Source organism: Delphinapterus leucas, chromosome 10 (assembly GCF_059928025.1).
Source record: "Delphinapterus leucas isolate spDelLeu-1000000601 "Yukka" chromosome 10, BTC_Dleu_Yukka2, whole genome shotgun sequence".
NCBI classification, from domain to species: Eukaryota; Metazoa; Chordata; class Mammalia; order Artiodactyla; family Monodontidae; genus Delphinapterus; species Delphinapterus leucas.
In genome coordinates, this window is record NC_143138.1 from 50651542 (window position 1) to 50665452 (window position 13911).

General features: G+C 36.2%; 1 protein-coding gene across 8 annotated transcripts in view; it reads left to right on the forward strand.

Moving 5' to 3' along the window:
* Positions 1-13911, forward strand: part of RBMS3 (RNA binding motif single stranded interacting protein 3) — a 716964-nt gene that overhangs the window by 637433 nt on the left and 65620 nt on the right. For all 8 annotated transcript variants that reach the window (XM_030764126.2, XM_030764120.2, XM_089918953.1 and 5 more), the window contains one exon: positions 7294-7404. In XM_030764126.2, the coding sequence (XP_030619986.1) occupies positions 7294-7404 (111 nt within the window). The remainder of the gene's footprint in view (positions 1-7293; positions 7405-13911) is intronic.

Here is a 13911-nt window from a genome sequence, read left to right on the forward strand (position 1 = left end):
TTAAAACATCAGAAGTCACTGCTAAACAAATTTCTTAATTTTAAGCACAGAACTCTAAAGGATTCAATAAAGCATTGTTGAGAATACTATTATCTATATACCTGCTTTGGTAAAAAATACTTCCATGTGACATATTTACTTAAATTCTCATTCAAAATGACACTCTTGTATAAATAAGCACTTAACCAGTAGTTGAAACCATTATTCACAGTTGAATAAGCATGGTATATAATTAGGATTCTTTTAAAGGGGACTCCATGGTTAAAATGAATTTGGCTTTAGTGACTTTTAATATTACATATTTTTAATAAAACACTTCCAATTAATGGCAACTGAACCCAAAAGCAACATGAAATGAAGAATGTTTATAAGACTGTAAGAAAAAACCCTCTGTTTTTACAGTTAATAGATATTCTCTCATTAGATAAACTATGTACAAAACTCTTCTAAATTTACCACATAACAGTGGAAGATGCCCTGCTTCTAAACATGATACCCCAAACCCACAGGTACACACCTCTAGGTAGTAGTCCAAATATACCAATCAAATCGAATTTGTCTAAACTTAAAAAGAGAAACCCAGCTCTAGTTAGCTGTGTTTCCAAAATAAATAGCAATATACATTTGAACTCAAAACTAACCATATAGGCTCTATAAAGTTACATAATGTAAAGTCAATAATAGTCTTGCTTCCTTTCATTGATAAATTATAGGATTTGGGCAATTGATTCAGATGTCAGGTGTTTAAGAAACTGGTTTATAGCATAAATATAATCTCAGTATAGAATCTAAGGTCTGCTGTTAGATGTAGGGAGCAGAGAGTGGATGCCTACTTTGTGGCATTTTCTAATTACTGCAATTTCAAATCTTTCTCATTTTGTGTAACTGGAGCTTATGAATATATATTTGTGTATACCAGGATTTCTGAACCCTAGCACTAGTGTTTTTGGCTGGATAATCCTTTGTTGTGGAGAATTGTTCTGTGTGTTGTAGGATATTCAGCAACCATAGCCTCTACACACGAGGTGTCAGTGGCACCCCTTCCCCAGTTTGACAACTAAAAATGTCTCCAGACATTGCCAAATGGCCCTTTTAGCCACTGCAGAATCACCCCTTGGTGAGGACCACAGGTGTATGCACATACACAGATACTTTTTATTTTGATAATTTCCATAAATATGTGATGGTGGCATTAGTAGAACTTTTTACATCAGGTGAATTTCAGATCTCATCTCTAAGGTTGTGGTGATTGAATATATTAATAAATGCACACATACGTGAGCACAACCTTGGTTTTGAAACTGTACTGCCCTTTGTGGAACAAGATTTTTCAGAATCTTTGGATTGCTTCCTTTTGACTATTAATCTCAAAATAACATTTGTAAGAACCTTTTGATTTGAGTTTTTCTCTTTCATCATTTTCCAACCAATATTTATGAAACATATATTACATGCCTCCTACTGTAGACAACACCACGACACTGTGAATAGACAGTTTGAACAAGCAAACGTGATTTCAGCCCTTTTAGAATGAACAATCGAAATTTTAAAAGTTGGTAAATGTTAGCCATTTTTAATTTTACTGAACAATTCGTGGTGCCGATATATAAAATTAATTCACAAACACTGTTTCAAGTATCTACTGCATGTAATTCATAATTATAGGGATTACAAATATGTGTAAGCATTACCCTCGCCCTCTTGGAAGGTATATTGAAAGAAGCAAGTGGAGAATAATAAAGGGAAGGAAGGATAGGGGCTAACATGGGGTCCTCAAGGCAGCCTGGCTTCCACGCCTGGTTATTCATGATTCTCCCAAGCCTCCAGTGTTTGTTGGAGATCATTCCAAAATGCTTCCAGAGTGGAAGTCTACCAGCTTTGCCACAGCTTTCTGGGTTTCAAATATATATATATATTTTTAAGACAGACCATCCTCTGCAAGTTGGACATTGATCAAGGTAGTTGAGGATTAATGAGCGTTTCTGAGGATGGGGAAATCTTTCCCAATCCTTTTTTATCTCTCCCTAGGCAGCCCTATGTAAACCTCACCAAGCACCCCTGCAAACAAAACAAAAGAAAACAAAACCCACGCCAACATCAGCAAATGAAAAGGTGAAACATCTCTACGTACACAGCATGGAGTGTCACACACTCATGTAGCAAGGCACCGCATTTGGTTAGCTATTTCCCAAGTTAAGTGAAATAACTTTATGCCATTTATATTATGAAAACATCATTGCTACTGGAAAATCCGTTACACTAACTAGTTTACTTGTAAGGGCATATCATTCTCTGTACATCACATGTGCTAAAAATAGCCTGGTGTACACAAACTCCACTAGGTATTTATTCTAGAAATATTAAAAACTGAGAACCAGAAAACACACAGATGAGAAAGAAGACAAATGACCTTAAACCACATTTTTTTAAGTCGTGTTGAATGATTACTACTAACAAGTCCTATGGTTTTGCATAAGTGACCATAGGAAAAGAGCACAATGTGGGCTGCAAACATTTTTTTCTTTTTGGAAGAAACATAAAGATTTCTTTTCGTTTTTTTCTTATTTTTAATTTATTTTTTAATTGAAGTATAGTTGAATTACAATGTTGTGTTAATTACTGCTGTACAGCAAAGTGACTCAGTTATACACATATATACATTCTTTTTCGTATTCTTTTCCATTATGGTTTATCCCAGGATACTGAATGTAGTTCCCTGTGCTCTACAGTAGGACCTTGTTGTTTATCCGTCCTATATATACCAGTTTGGGCTGCAAACATTTTGACCTGAGGCATCTAGATTGGACAAGAGGGAGAAAGCGGGTGATATTTCTTTTCCTTTTTTTCACTCATGTTATAATTTTCCTACCTTTTATTAATACTTTTACATTTCTGTGATTTCAGATTCAAGGCTCCCTAAGATTCCAAACAGGAAGGAATTTTAAATGTGCTCCAACACAAGCACACTGATCAAAAAGAAACATGTCAGATCATCAGACTGAGGCCTGAATTACTCAGATAATCACCCCATTTCAGCTCGTCAAAAATGCAGGCTTGACCTCTTTGCATTTTTAAACAAAATGTAATATAATTACTACACAAAGGCTCATACCCTATCACAAGATTGGTTTAAAACAAATAATTGAGAAACAGTATAAATAAAGTAAGACCAAGTATTTGTAGCACTGACTTATACAATAGCCGTTTATAGACAGAGCACACGTCTCAAATTTAGGCGGCATCAGAATCATTTGGAGAGTTTATTTTATTTTATTTTTTTTTGGAAATTCAACGACAATTTTACATTTTTAATAAAGGCTCAGAAATATTATTGCAGAGCAGGTGGTACAGAAAACTGTGGTCAAATTTGACATTCGTTAATAATTGAAGTGTGGAACGTGACAGGTGAAAATTGATACTGATTTCTTTCCTCTGATATTTGGAAGAGTTCTAAAAGGTAAATAAAATGAGATAACAAGACATATCAAGTCTCACTGATTTCTTTGATCACCTCCTCCCCACATATCACTCCTTCACCTACCATGTTTTGAATAATTCAATGCCCATAGTTTTGCCAGTTCAGTGCATTATAAAACACACTCAAGCTGGTGGAGAGTTTATTAAAACACAGATTCCAATGCCCGAAGCCCAGAGAGTCGAATTTAAATTCTTGATCTTATTTGGAGTGGCACTGGCCTAGAATATTGACATTCACAGGAACATTCATACAGGTAATTCTCATTGTGGTCCATATCATGGCATTAATGTAGGTTTTAAACCAGCTATGTGTGTTCTTGATGGGAGAGAGCCTTGCTGGTGTTTTCCCCAATTTGCCAATGATCCTATATTTCTGTTAGAAAATTAAAATATCAATGAACTCTCCTAGACTTAAAATTTCTTTCAAATATTGGCAGGAGGTTAACAACACAGATGCTTTTGTGGCCTTAGGTCAGATATATTTATTCCACATCAGTGATCTTTGGAAACTTTATTCAAAATCCTGTTGAAATTGTTTATTTCAGAATTAGGGCAAACGGCTCCACCCTATGACACTTGAGTGTGAACAGCTTTGTTTTGCAGAGGCCGTGGCTAAAACAGACCAGGCAGTCCCATCAGCTGTCTGGTCATTGTGCTTTTTAGTGGAATCGCAGCATGTTACAGTATTTTTCTTTGCAGCTTAAACACTGAGCAAACCCAGACATCCGGAGATGCTAAAATGAAAAATCTGTTTCCTCTTGCTTTGCCATTTGCCAAGCAAACTCCGTCAGACAGCACATTCTATACCTTTCGAGTAAATGAAATTACCCTTAATGTGTTGGCAACATCTGTCACAAAACACTCTTCAGTCTATGGCTTAAATGCATCCGATAGGAAGGGATTTAATGAGGCACGATTATAATTTTGCCTTAACAACCATAGATTTTTCTCTTCCTTTTTTGTTATTTTTTCTTTCTTTTTTCTCTCCCCCACACTTTTTCATGTCTTACACAATACAAAAGAGATTCTGTAGCTGAATTGCAATTGATGAACACAGTGACTGGCAAAGCCCAGTCTTTGTTGTAGATAACCAGCACTTCAAACTCCCTAAGTTGTCTGTCCCTAGTAAAGCACCATCAAGACAATGTGTTTCCCCAAGGGGTTCCTGTCTGCTATTTCCAACTTACTGCTTGTAAGTTTCTTCCATCCCTTGAGATTCTTAAGAAATGTATGATTTCAATCATTTGTTGGAATCCTGTGTTTCTTGAACATTTTTACTAAATTTGAATAAGAATGTATGACCTGATGTGTCCTCCCCCAAGAAGCCTTATTTCGTTGTTCATTTTATTTGCAATAGCTGGCCTGGTTAGGAATGTTTCTCTTACATTGTCTTCCGTGCCTAGCTTTGCTATTTCCAATTCTAAATGATGACACATCCCTCCCCCCAGCACACATACACACACACACACACACACACACACACACACACACGCACGCACTCTTCCCTTTGATTGTCAGGTTTCTGGTTTATACACAGAAGCAGTGTTCACTCTGTGGCATCTGTAATCAAATGAGTCCCCAAGCACTTTCCATGAAAAGATTCTCTAAAGAGACCAGACGATCCTTCTGAAATTAATTCCAAATGCAGACATTCAATCCTTCTATACTTATCATGCATGGATTTTGATTTATCTGTCTGTCACAGGCTCACCTTATCTCATTTACGTGTTGCCACCCCAAAAAAAGACTTTAAGACTACCTCTCACACTGCTGGGGAGTGAGGTCACCCCTAGGGCATTGCGAAGAAAGTTTCCTGGCCAAACACAATTTGGTCTTTATCTCTGATATATGATGAACAATTCTTTATGTGACTAGGGCAATCTGATTAGAATTGCGGGGTTTCCGGGACTGTCACAAGTTAGCTGTGTGTCAGAACCTCTAGGGGCAAATATTCTAAGAAGATAGCCTAAATTTCAAGTTCAAGAAGAGTATTGAAGTCTTGCACCTGCTAAGGATTAGAATGTTGTGAAAGTGCCACATTTTGGCTAAAAAAAGAATGCTTCAGAACTTCTGTCTTAACTCTGAGATTATTCTATCGTTTATCCCTAAGTGATTTAAGAAGCGTCTCAGTTCTTCTCAAAGTATTTACTGCTAGTTTGATATGACAAATACCTGAAATAAAGGCTAGTAATTTTTTTTCTTTTTTTTTTAAGGAAAAAGTAAAGATGCTTTTGTTAAATTCAGGCAGCTGGAAGAAAAAGTGTTGTGTCTCTGAATTATAATTAAGTAAAAGCTTATCATGTCTCTCATTTGAGAAGCATTCTGATGAATGACAGTTTATGGAAGCATCAAGAAATTCAAGCAATGCAAATGCACAACTATGTCTATTTACAAGCTACAGATTATAAAATAACATATGTGTTTTGACTGATTCTAGCTCAAAAGTCCAAACGTCTTTGAGAACAAAGCTAGCTCTGTATATCAATCATTTACAAATATATGGTTCAGTTTCTATTTTCCTTCCATATTGATGAGGTAGAGCCCACAAGGAAGGCTGAGTGACAGCCTGATCTTTTAACAGGTACAGTCAGGGAGCTGGATTTGGATAATAGCACGAGAAACTGATTATCCTGAGCTAAGGCATTTTAGGACATATTTGCTTGTGGGTAATTAGTTTGGGTGCCGAGATCCTTCCATCCACATGAATCTTTTTTTTTTTTTTCTTCAAAATGTTTACTTATATGAAAAAAGTCACATAGAAAAATAATGTTTACAGAAAAAAATAGCATTCAGATTCATAATCATTTTTCTACCACTGGGTATTTAAATGAGCTTCTGCCTTTATTACTGTCTTTAAAATAGAGCACTGGAATTATACAGTCTCAAAGGTTCCCTCCAACCCTAGCTTTTCAATTGAAAAAAGAAAACCTTTCCATTCTCTAAGTTAGTCAATTAAGGTGGAATAGTAGGATAGTGGAAAGGACAAGGAAGGGAAGGGTAGTATGGCCTGGCTCCAGGCTTCATGGGCCATGTGACACTTTGTATATGGAAAGAATTTTTTTTTATGTCTATTATTTCTTGCATTTCCAACAGTTATGATAAATCAAAAAGCATATTCTAGAAGTAGGCCTTTCCATGATGAAACACTTGATATTTTTGCATTTAAAAAAATTTCAGTGCTGTTTCATTTGACCAGCGTTTAGCAGAGTTTAGTATCCTCTAGGCTTGTGTCAAAAGCACAGATAGAAAGAAAGTAGGTCAAAAGATTAGGAGGAAAAACTATGGGAAATAGTAGCTTTGATTTTTATAACATTTGTGTTAGATTTTAATATGTCCTTTAAAGGTATCCCGTCAAGAAACCCATCTGGACCAGAATTATCCCCCTGAGGGAAGGTTGTATTAAGGTGATCAAGAATTATCTGTATAAATCCTGGGTAAATGACAAAAACGAAAGTTTTACTCAACATCAAGAACAATTAGAGAATTTCCATAGTATTTATATTTTTCAGTCAGAGAAGTTTGTATTAGAACAGTGAGAGAGGATGTATCTGATATCCTTAGAATACATTCTACATTGAATATTGGAAGTATAAATGACAATGACAGATAAATCACATCAGAGATAAAGTCGCTAATGTTACATATTTAGACAGGCACAAAATGAAATGCATGGATGTAAAAATCACACATGGCTCAAGTTAGCCTTTTTAGTGAGAAGTAAGCACGTATGATGTTAACACAGCTACTGTGTTTATTTTTTTAAAGTTTCCTTCATTGTGGAACATGTTTTCAGTTGGACGTTGTGTGTGCTTATAGGGTGCTGTGATTACGCCAACAATGGACCATCCTATGTCAATGCAGCCAGCAAACATGATGGGCCCCTTGACACAACAGATGAATCACCTTTCATTGGGCACAACAGGAACGGTGAGTTGAAGAGTTTGTTTCCTTTTGTTTTCTTGGACTTCATCAATATAAGGTGCAATACTCGCTGTTCTTACTGACATCAACAGCAGAACTGGTTCTGCACCACTGACTAACATGCCTTTTAGGTCCCACTGTGAATAAACTGCCCTCTGCATGCACAGTTCCAGGGCACATTTACTCGCATTGACAGGGCTGAAGGTTCTACCGCGTTGCATTTAAATTTGTGTTACTTCTGGTTCCTATGATGCAATGCACCAGGTGTGTCTATTTTAGACCTTGTAACTTAATGCACTTGAACCTAGTTTTTCTTTCCCAGATATTTACCACTTCAGCTCACAGCATCCCCAGGTTATTCACAAGAGAGGGGCCAACCTTGATTATGACTAATATGCAGGGCTTTTTATTTACTTTCAATGTTTAAAGCAATGAAAAGTAATTGAGAACCTCACATAATCAGCTTATTCTAATCTTTCTTTTGAATATGTCAACATAGATGATGTTCAAAAAAGGAAAGGAATCTAATGTACCTGATTTTTTTAATAGGTAGGGATGTTTTTGATTAGCCATTATTTTTCCTTAGGGCACAAAAGTATATTCAAAAATACCCATTGCAGCCTTGCTTTTATATCAACAAGGCAGTTGAAATCATTGGCAAACCTTTGTTTTTTAAAAAATCTTTTCAAAGACAGTTCCCCAAACGGTCAGGAGGGCAAATGTCAAATACAACGTGGAATACTGCAACTTTATTATAGAGAACAATGAAAACTGTCAAAACCAATATCCTATGCAACAGTTTTTATTTTTCATAAATGTTAATGAAGATAATTTTGTCATTTTTAAAGATGGAGAGAGGAAAACATGTATCTTCTTCTGAGTGAGACAGCTTTAATACTATAGAAAGCCTGATGGAGCCCTATTGCTTCTGTCTGTCCTTAGGAAGATAACATCTCCTGATCTCAATGCCCCTCTCCATCCAGTTGAAGTAACGAACATGGAGATCTGTGGGACCCCTTCAACCATATGCCTCTATGACTTTATGCCTATATGTCTCATAGTCACCACTACTGTGATTCTTCTCAGTTATGCTGGCAACGTCTCCAAACATCTAAGTACACTAGGTACATTAGCCGTATATTGGAGATTTTACCTTAAAGCAATGGCTTGCTTGCTACATAGATGTGTTGACTCACAGGCTTTTGAGGATTTAAGACGTTTCTGACATGTGCACTGAGGTCTCAGTAATCTGCTCTAAATAGGAGGGAAGTCTGTATACCTAATGGAAAGAGTCCCATTGTTTCAATAAAGAAATTTAGTTTTATGAACATAAACAAAGTACCCATCTAGAAGGCCTCAGTTGCTGAACCTATAAAAAGCATTTGATGACACCTGTGTGTCTGAACGCTTAGACTAGATCAAATGATTCTTTAGGTCTCTGAACTAGACTTTTAAAAGTCATGTCTAAGACTATGTTTAATTTTACAGTGTGGTACAGCTAATTTTCATTAGAATTTGAAGATACTATTTCTGTAGCTTTTAGTAATGTGTGAAGATTATCTGTAGTCACTTTTCTCATTTATTAATAAAGCAGATCCCAGGACAATATTGGAAGGCTTGAAGTTTCTCATGTCCCACTACGGATTTCCCTTTATATCTGCTTTCCCCTACTTAAATGATCACAAATTATGAATAAATGAAGTAATGCACTTTTACTGTATTGAATGACAAATTGTAATCCGATAAAGGAGGGAGTTGTAAGGCAAAGCATAAAAAGAAACACTTTATAAATTCTACTCATTTGAATCAAAAGCAAAGCCAGCTGACTCACTGAAATTCAAATTTGGAGGAAACTAGGAAAAATATGACCTAAGTTAATTGAGAATATGACTGAATCCTTTAAGAAATTGAAAAATAAGCTCAATTTATATAGAACAGTGTCAGAAGTACAATACTTATTGATTCAATAATGTCTATTATGACTAGTGTTTGAGTATTTTCAAAAAGGATTCGTTTATACAAGACCACAATTTTTGCCCAGCTGGTAATAGCCAAAGTATTCAATAATGATATATCCCCTTTTCTTTCTCAGAAAGCAAAGGTTTTAAGCATGTGGCTTATATTTAACATCAAATTTCTTTTAGCTTTTTTAAAAATTATTTTCCTCCTTCACATTTGTACTAATGCTTAAAAACATTATAAGCTTTATGTAAATTGATGTTTTGCAAAGGTTTAAAGTTTCATAAGGTTCTGAAAAGGCAGAGAGAAAACAGTATTAATTTTCAGACTTATTCAACGAAATATCACTGACAATGTTGAGTGTCCAGCAGGAAGTTATACTTTTTTCTTAAACTCACTCTTACACTTTGATATAATATAATAGATTCATTTTATCTGAATTTTTGATTGGCATTTGGAGTGGCTCTTATTGATTCTTTTGATTCTTTTAATCAGATTTCACCACCTTATTACATCTTTTCAACACACTTTATCCATTGCTGGGAAGGTGGCCTGGTATCATGGAAAGAACAGTGGGTGTTGAATTTGAGTTTAAAGCCTGGTTCTGCCCCCTTATTAGCTGTGCATGTTTAGGCAGGTTACTTGACCTCTCTGAACTTTTATTTCCTCTTTTGCAAAATGGGAAAAGTAATGTTTATATCCCAGGGGTGTTGTGAGTGTTCATGGCATGAGATACGGAAAACTTCCAGTTTTTCAAGATAAACTACTTGGATTTTAATGGGAAATCTCCCTATGTTTGCATATTGGACCCAATTTTCCTAAGAGCTGTCAGCTTGTGACTCCTCCCCAAGGTTTTCCTGGTCCTCCTCTGATCTCTCTGGCCATTGCTTCTTTTCTTTCTTAGGCTGCTAAATAAGTTTTTAAACTTACTTCTCGTTCATATATGATTTCCTCAACAAGCTCCTCCACTTCGATGGTTTTGAACTCTGCCTTCTATGACGAAGACTCTTATATCTGAGTCCTCAGGGCTAACCTTGTCTTAGAATTTTAGACCATTTTAGAATTTTAGTCATTTGTCCAACCACTTGCTAAATATTTCCACGTGACTCTCCCTCTGACATCTCGAAGTCAACATGACCCAAACTAATCTCATGAGCTTCCCAAGCTTTCTCCCCACTGACCCTTCCTCTTATAGGGTCCTGCTCCCGTCCCCTCTCAAGCTGAACCCACGACCACTCACCGGGGGAGTCCAACACTACACTTAGGACCCAGTGTAGACCCTTTCCTTCTCAAGTCCCGCCACATACAGTTACTATTCAAGTCCCATAGACATCTGTCAAATACATCCCTTCCTTCATATTCTAGAGTCTCTGCCCTGGGCCTTGTTTGATTAACTGTAATAGTCCCCTAACTGTTCTTCCTGTTTCCCATCTCAATTTACTCCAGTCTGTTCCCAGCCATATTGCCACAGCCAGTCAATCTAAAACTCTCCGACCACGTCTCTCTCCTACTATAATTTTCCAGAGGCTTTCAGACATCTGAGCTCACTGAAATTCTGCACAACAAGGTGTGAACAGTGACAAGTCAAGATTAAGACAGGAACCTCAAGTCCAGAAATAGTTTCCAGGGGCAGAGCAGAGAGATCCAGGGAGTAACCAAAGTAAGCAGGGTTCAAGGCTAATGGGACCTGGAGATAGATTAGAATTTTCCATCTTCAGAAGGGGTGCCTTAGGCCATACACTATGTCCTGTTCTCTTTTCTAAGATCCCTGAATAAAGGAAGTGTACGGAGCCAAAGCCTCTTTTTCATCTTCATAAAATTAGATGTATTTGGTCCCCCATGACCCCACATTTTGAAAGGGATGCCTTGTAGGTTAATTAACCATTCTTTGCCACCTCAAATGTTTATCGTTCAATTCTTTGCCTATTTTTAAGCTGGACAGAATCTGCAGCGCTTTAAAGAAATGAATTTTATGCAAGCAGTATAACGGTTTTATTCCAGGGCTCTGCTGACCTTGAAGAAGTATCTAGCTTTTCTGCTTTTGTTTATTTTTTGTCACAGGATTCCCTCAAGGACCAAAGCCCTATTATCCGTCATTTCTTACCAGTCTATTGTAAGCTTTAGCAGAAACCATTGGGGATTTTACTGTGTTATGAGAACCTCCAAATTGCATGACAATCTGGTTTTACAAGTTTCTTATCTCCTTTTCATTTGTTCAGTTGGTGGTCACCAGTGGCTTACAATGTCACCAGGATCTGTGGAAAGAAATAAAAAGCTTTTGTTCTGCAGCCTCCTTATCTGCAGTTCTGTTTGTGTCTCCAGACCACTGGTGATTTGTGACATCATTGGATTCTGGTGGTGTAACCTAGCCACTCACAGAGATAATCTTGTAATTGTTCTTGACTTGTTCAACATAGTTCTCTCACAGTTTTCAGTGGCACCATCCCTCCTGTATTGCTTTGAAATTCTGATGGTATCAGGTGAAAATCCTGAATTATTCATTTTGCTTAGAGATTGTCTATTTTCAACTATTATCCAGGAACATAAGTATTAAGACAGAGCGATAAAAACCAATACACGATGTTAAATGGACTCGTGATTAGGAAACAGTATCATAAATTCGTAAGTGGTCATGAGTACATCTCCTGAAATGTTTTTTCAGGAAAAAGTATCAATCAATTAAAAATGGTTAAATACAAGAAAGAAAATATAGATGAAAGGGAAGAGTTTTTTAAAATTCATTTAGTCTTATTGTAAGATAAGTGAATTTTTGAAGTTAGTACAATATAAACAATAAACAAGTAGGCATTAAGTGAAAGTCTAGTATTATGAAAGTTTATTTGCAAATAGTAAGCTTTTGCTGTTTAAAAACTAGATTCTGAATGCCAATAAATTAGCAAAAAATACAAAAGTACCAATGTATAAAATGCCAAAGAAATGAACAGGTAGTTGATAAAGGAGGAAATAGAAAGCCAAAAAACATATGAAAAACGATCAACTTAACAGTAAATCTAATACAGACACACACATATAACCCATTAAATAAAGTTATTAAAATAATACACATTGCTGACGAAGGTGTGGGGAGATATACATTCTCAAGCATGGATAGTGTGATGGTAGGAATCCAAATTTGTGAAAGTGTCAACTGGATAGCAGGGTGGGCCTGAAAGACATTTCAAAAATAGCTCTATTCCCCGACCAAATAGTTGTAGTTTTGAAGACCTATTCTCTGGAAATATTCTAGAATAACAGAAAATATATCTTAAAAATATTCAGCCCAGTGTTCTTTATAATGTCTAATAAGGAAGATTAAATAAATCATAATCCATCCATAAACTAGAATGTAATGCAGCATGAAGTTATAAGTGTATAAAATAATTAGGAAGGGATTAACTATCATGTTAAACCAAAAGAGCAGGATGTAAATTTGCACGCGTGAAGTTCGTATCAACTATGAAAAAAATATTTATGAAATAAGGCTATAACAAGTACAAACAAGTGTGATGGTTTCTAGATGATGGGATTAGGGATAATTTCTATATTAATCATGATACTTTTCTACATTCTCCAAGAATTCAACAATGAGCATGATTTTTTATAAATTCTAAAATGTTATAAATATATTCTTGGAAAATGACTAGTGTCACAGTCTTGTTTGTTTGTAGTAATAATGTGTGCTTAGTTTTTTAAAAGATAATCAGAGTTACTACCAGTATTAATAAAATATTTGGAGACCCCTTGAAAATGATTTTATATATTCTAGATTTGGGGATTATAATCAAGTCACTAGTTCACATACCTGTTCTGAGAAACAGAATAACTCATGCCTAAGGTTTACTTGCATTTGAATCTTTGATCAATGCTTGCTTGGCTGGCCTTGCATTGTTCAAGTTCTAATCTGTCTTTTCACACACCATTCACTCATGGGAGAGTGATCAACATTGTCCTTTTGTGGCAAGGAGATGAAACGGATAAATTCGTGATAGTCCAAATTAAGTTACCAAGTAGGTGGACAAGTGAAGTTTGAGGTTTTAGTTTTTAAAATGGAATAATGATCATATGAATGGAATGAGGGTCATGCAAAAGCATCCTTTTAACCATGTTTGGGCAGTTTATTTGAATATGAGCAATACCCGGTCCCTTTTACACAGTTTACCCTCCAAGGGGAGCTGGAGAAATTAGAACTTTCCATTTTTAGAAGTGGGGCCATGTCCCACTTTCCTTTGTAAGATCCCCGGCTAAAGAAATGATATTAAGCCAAAGCCTCTTTTTCATCTTTAAAAAAGCAGTTATATTTGGTCCCACATCACCCCAACTTTTGAAATGGTTGTCATGTTGTTTAATTAACCTCGATCTACAATTTGCCACCTCCAGTTTTATGACACTTTGGAAAAAGACAGCAGCCATCTGTTGAATAGATTCTGTTCTATTGATCTGTGTCCTCACGATACCAGCACACGAAGCTCCTTGGCCTCGACCACTGGGGACAGAGCCTGAGATGAGTGGTCAATAACAAAATTCTAGCTTCAAAACATGTCAGCCTCCATAGAA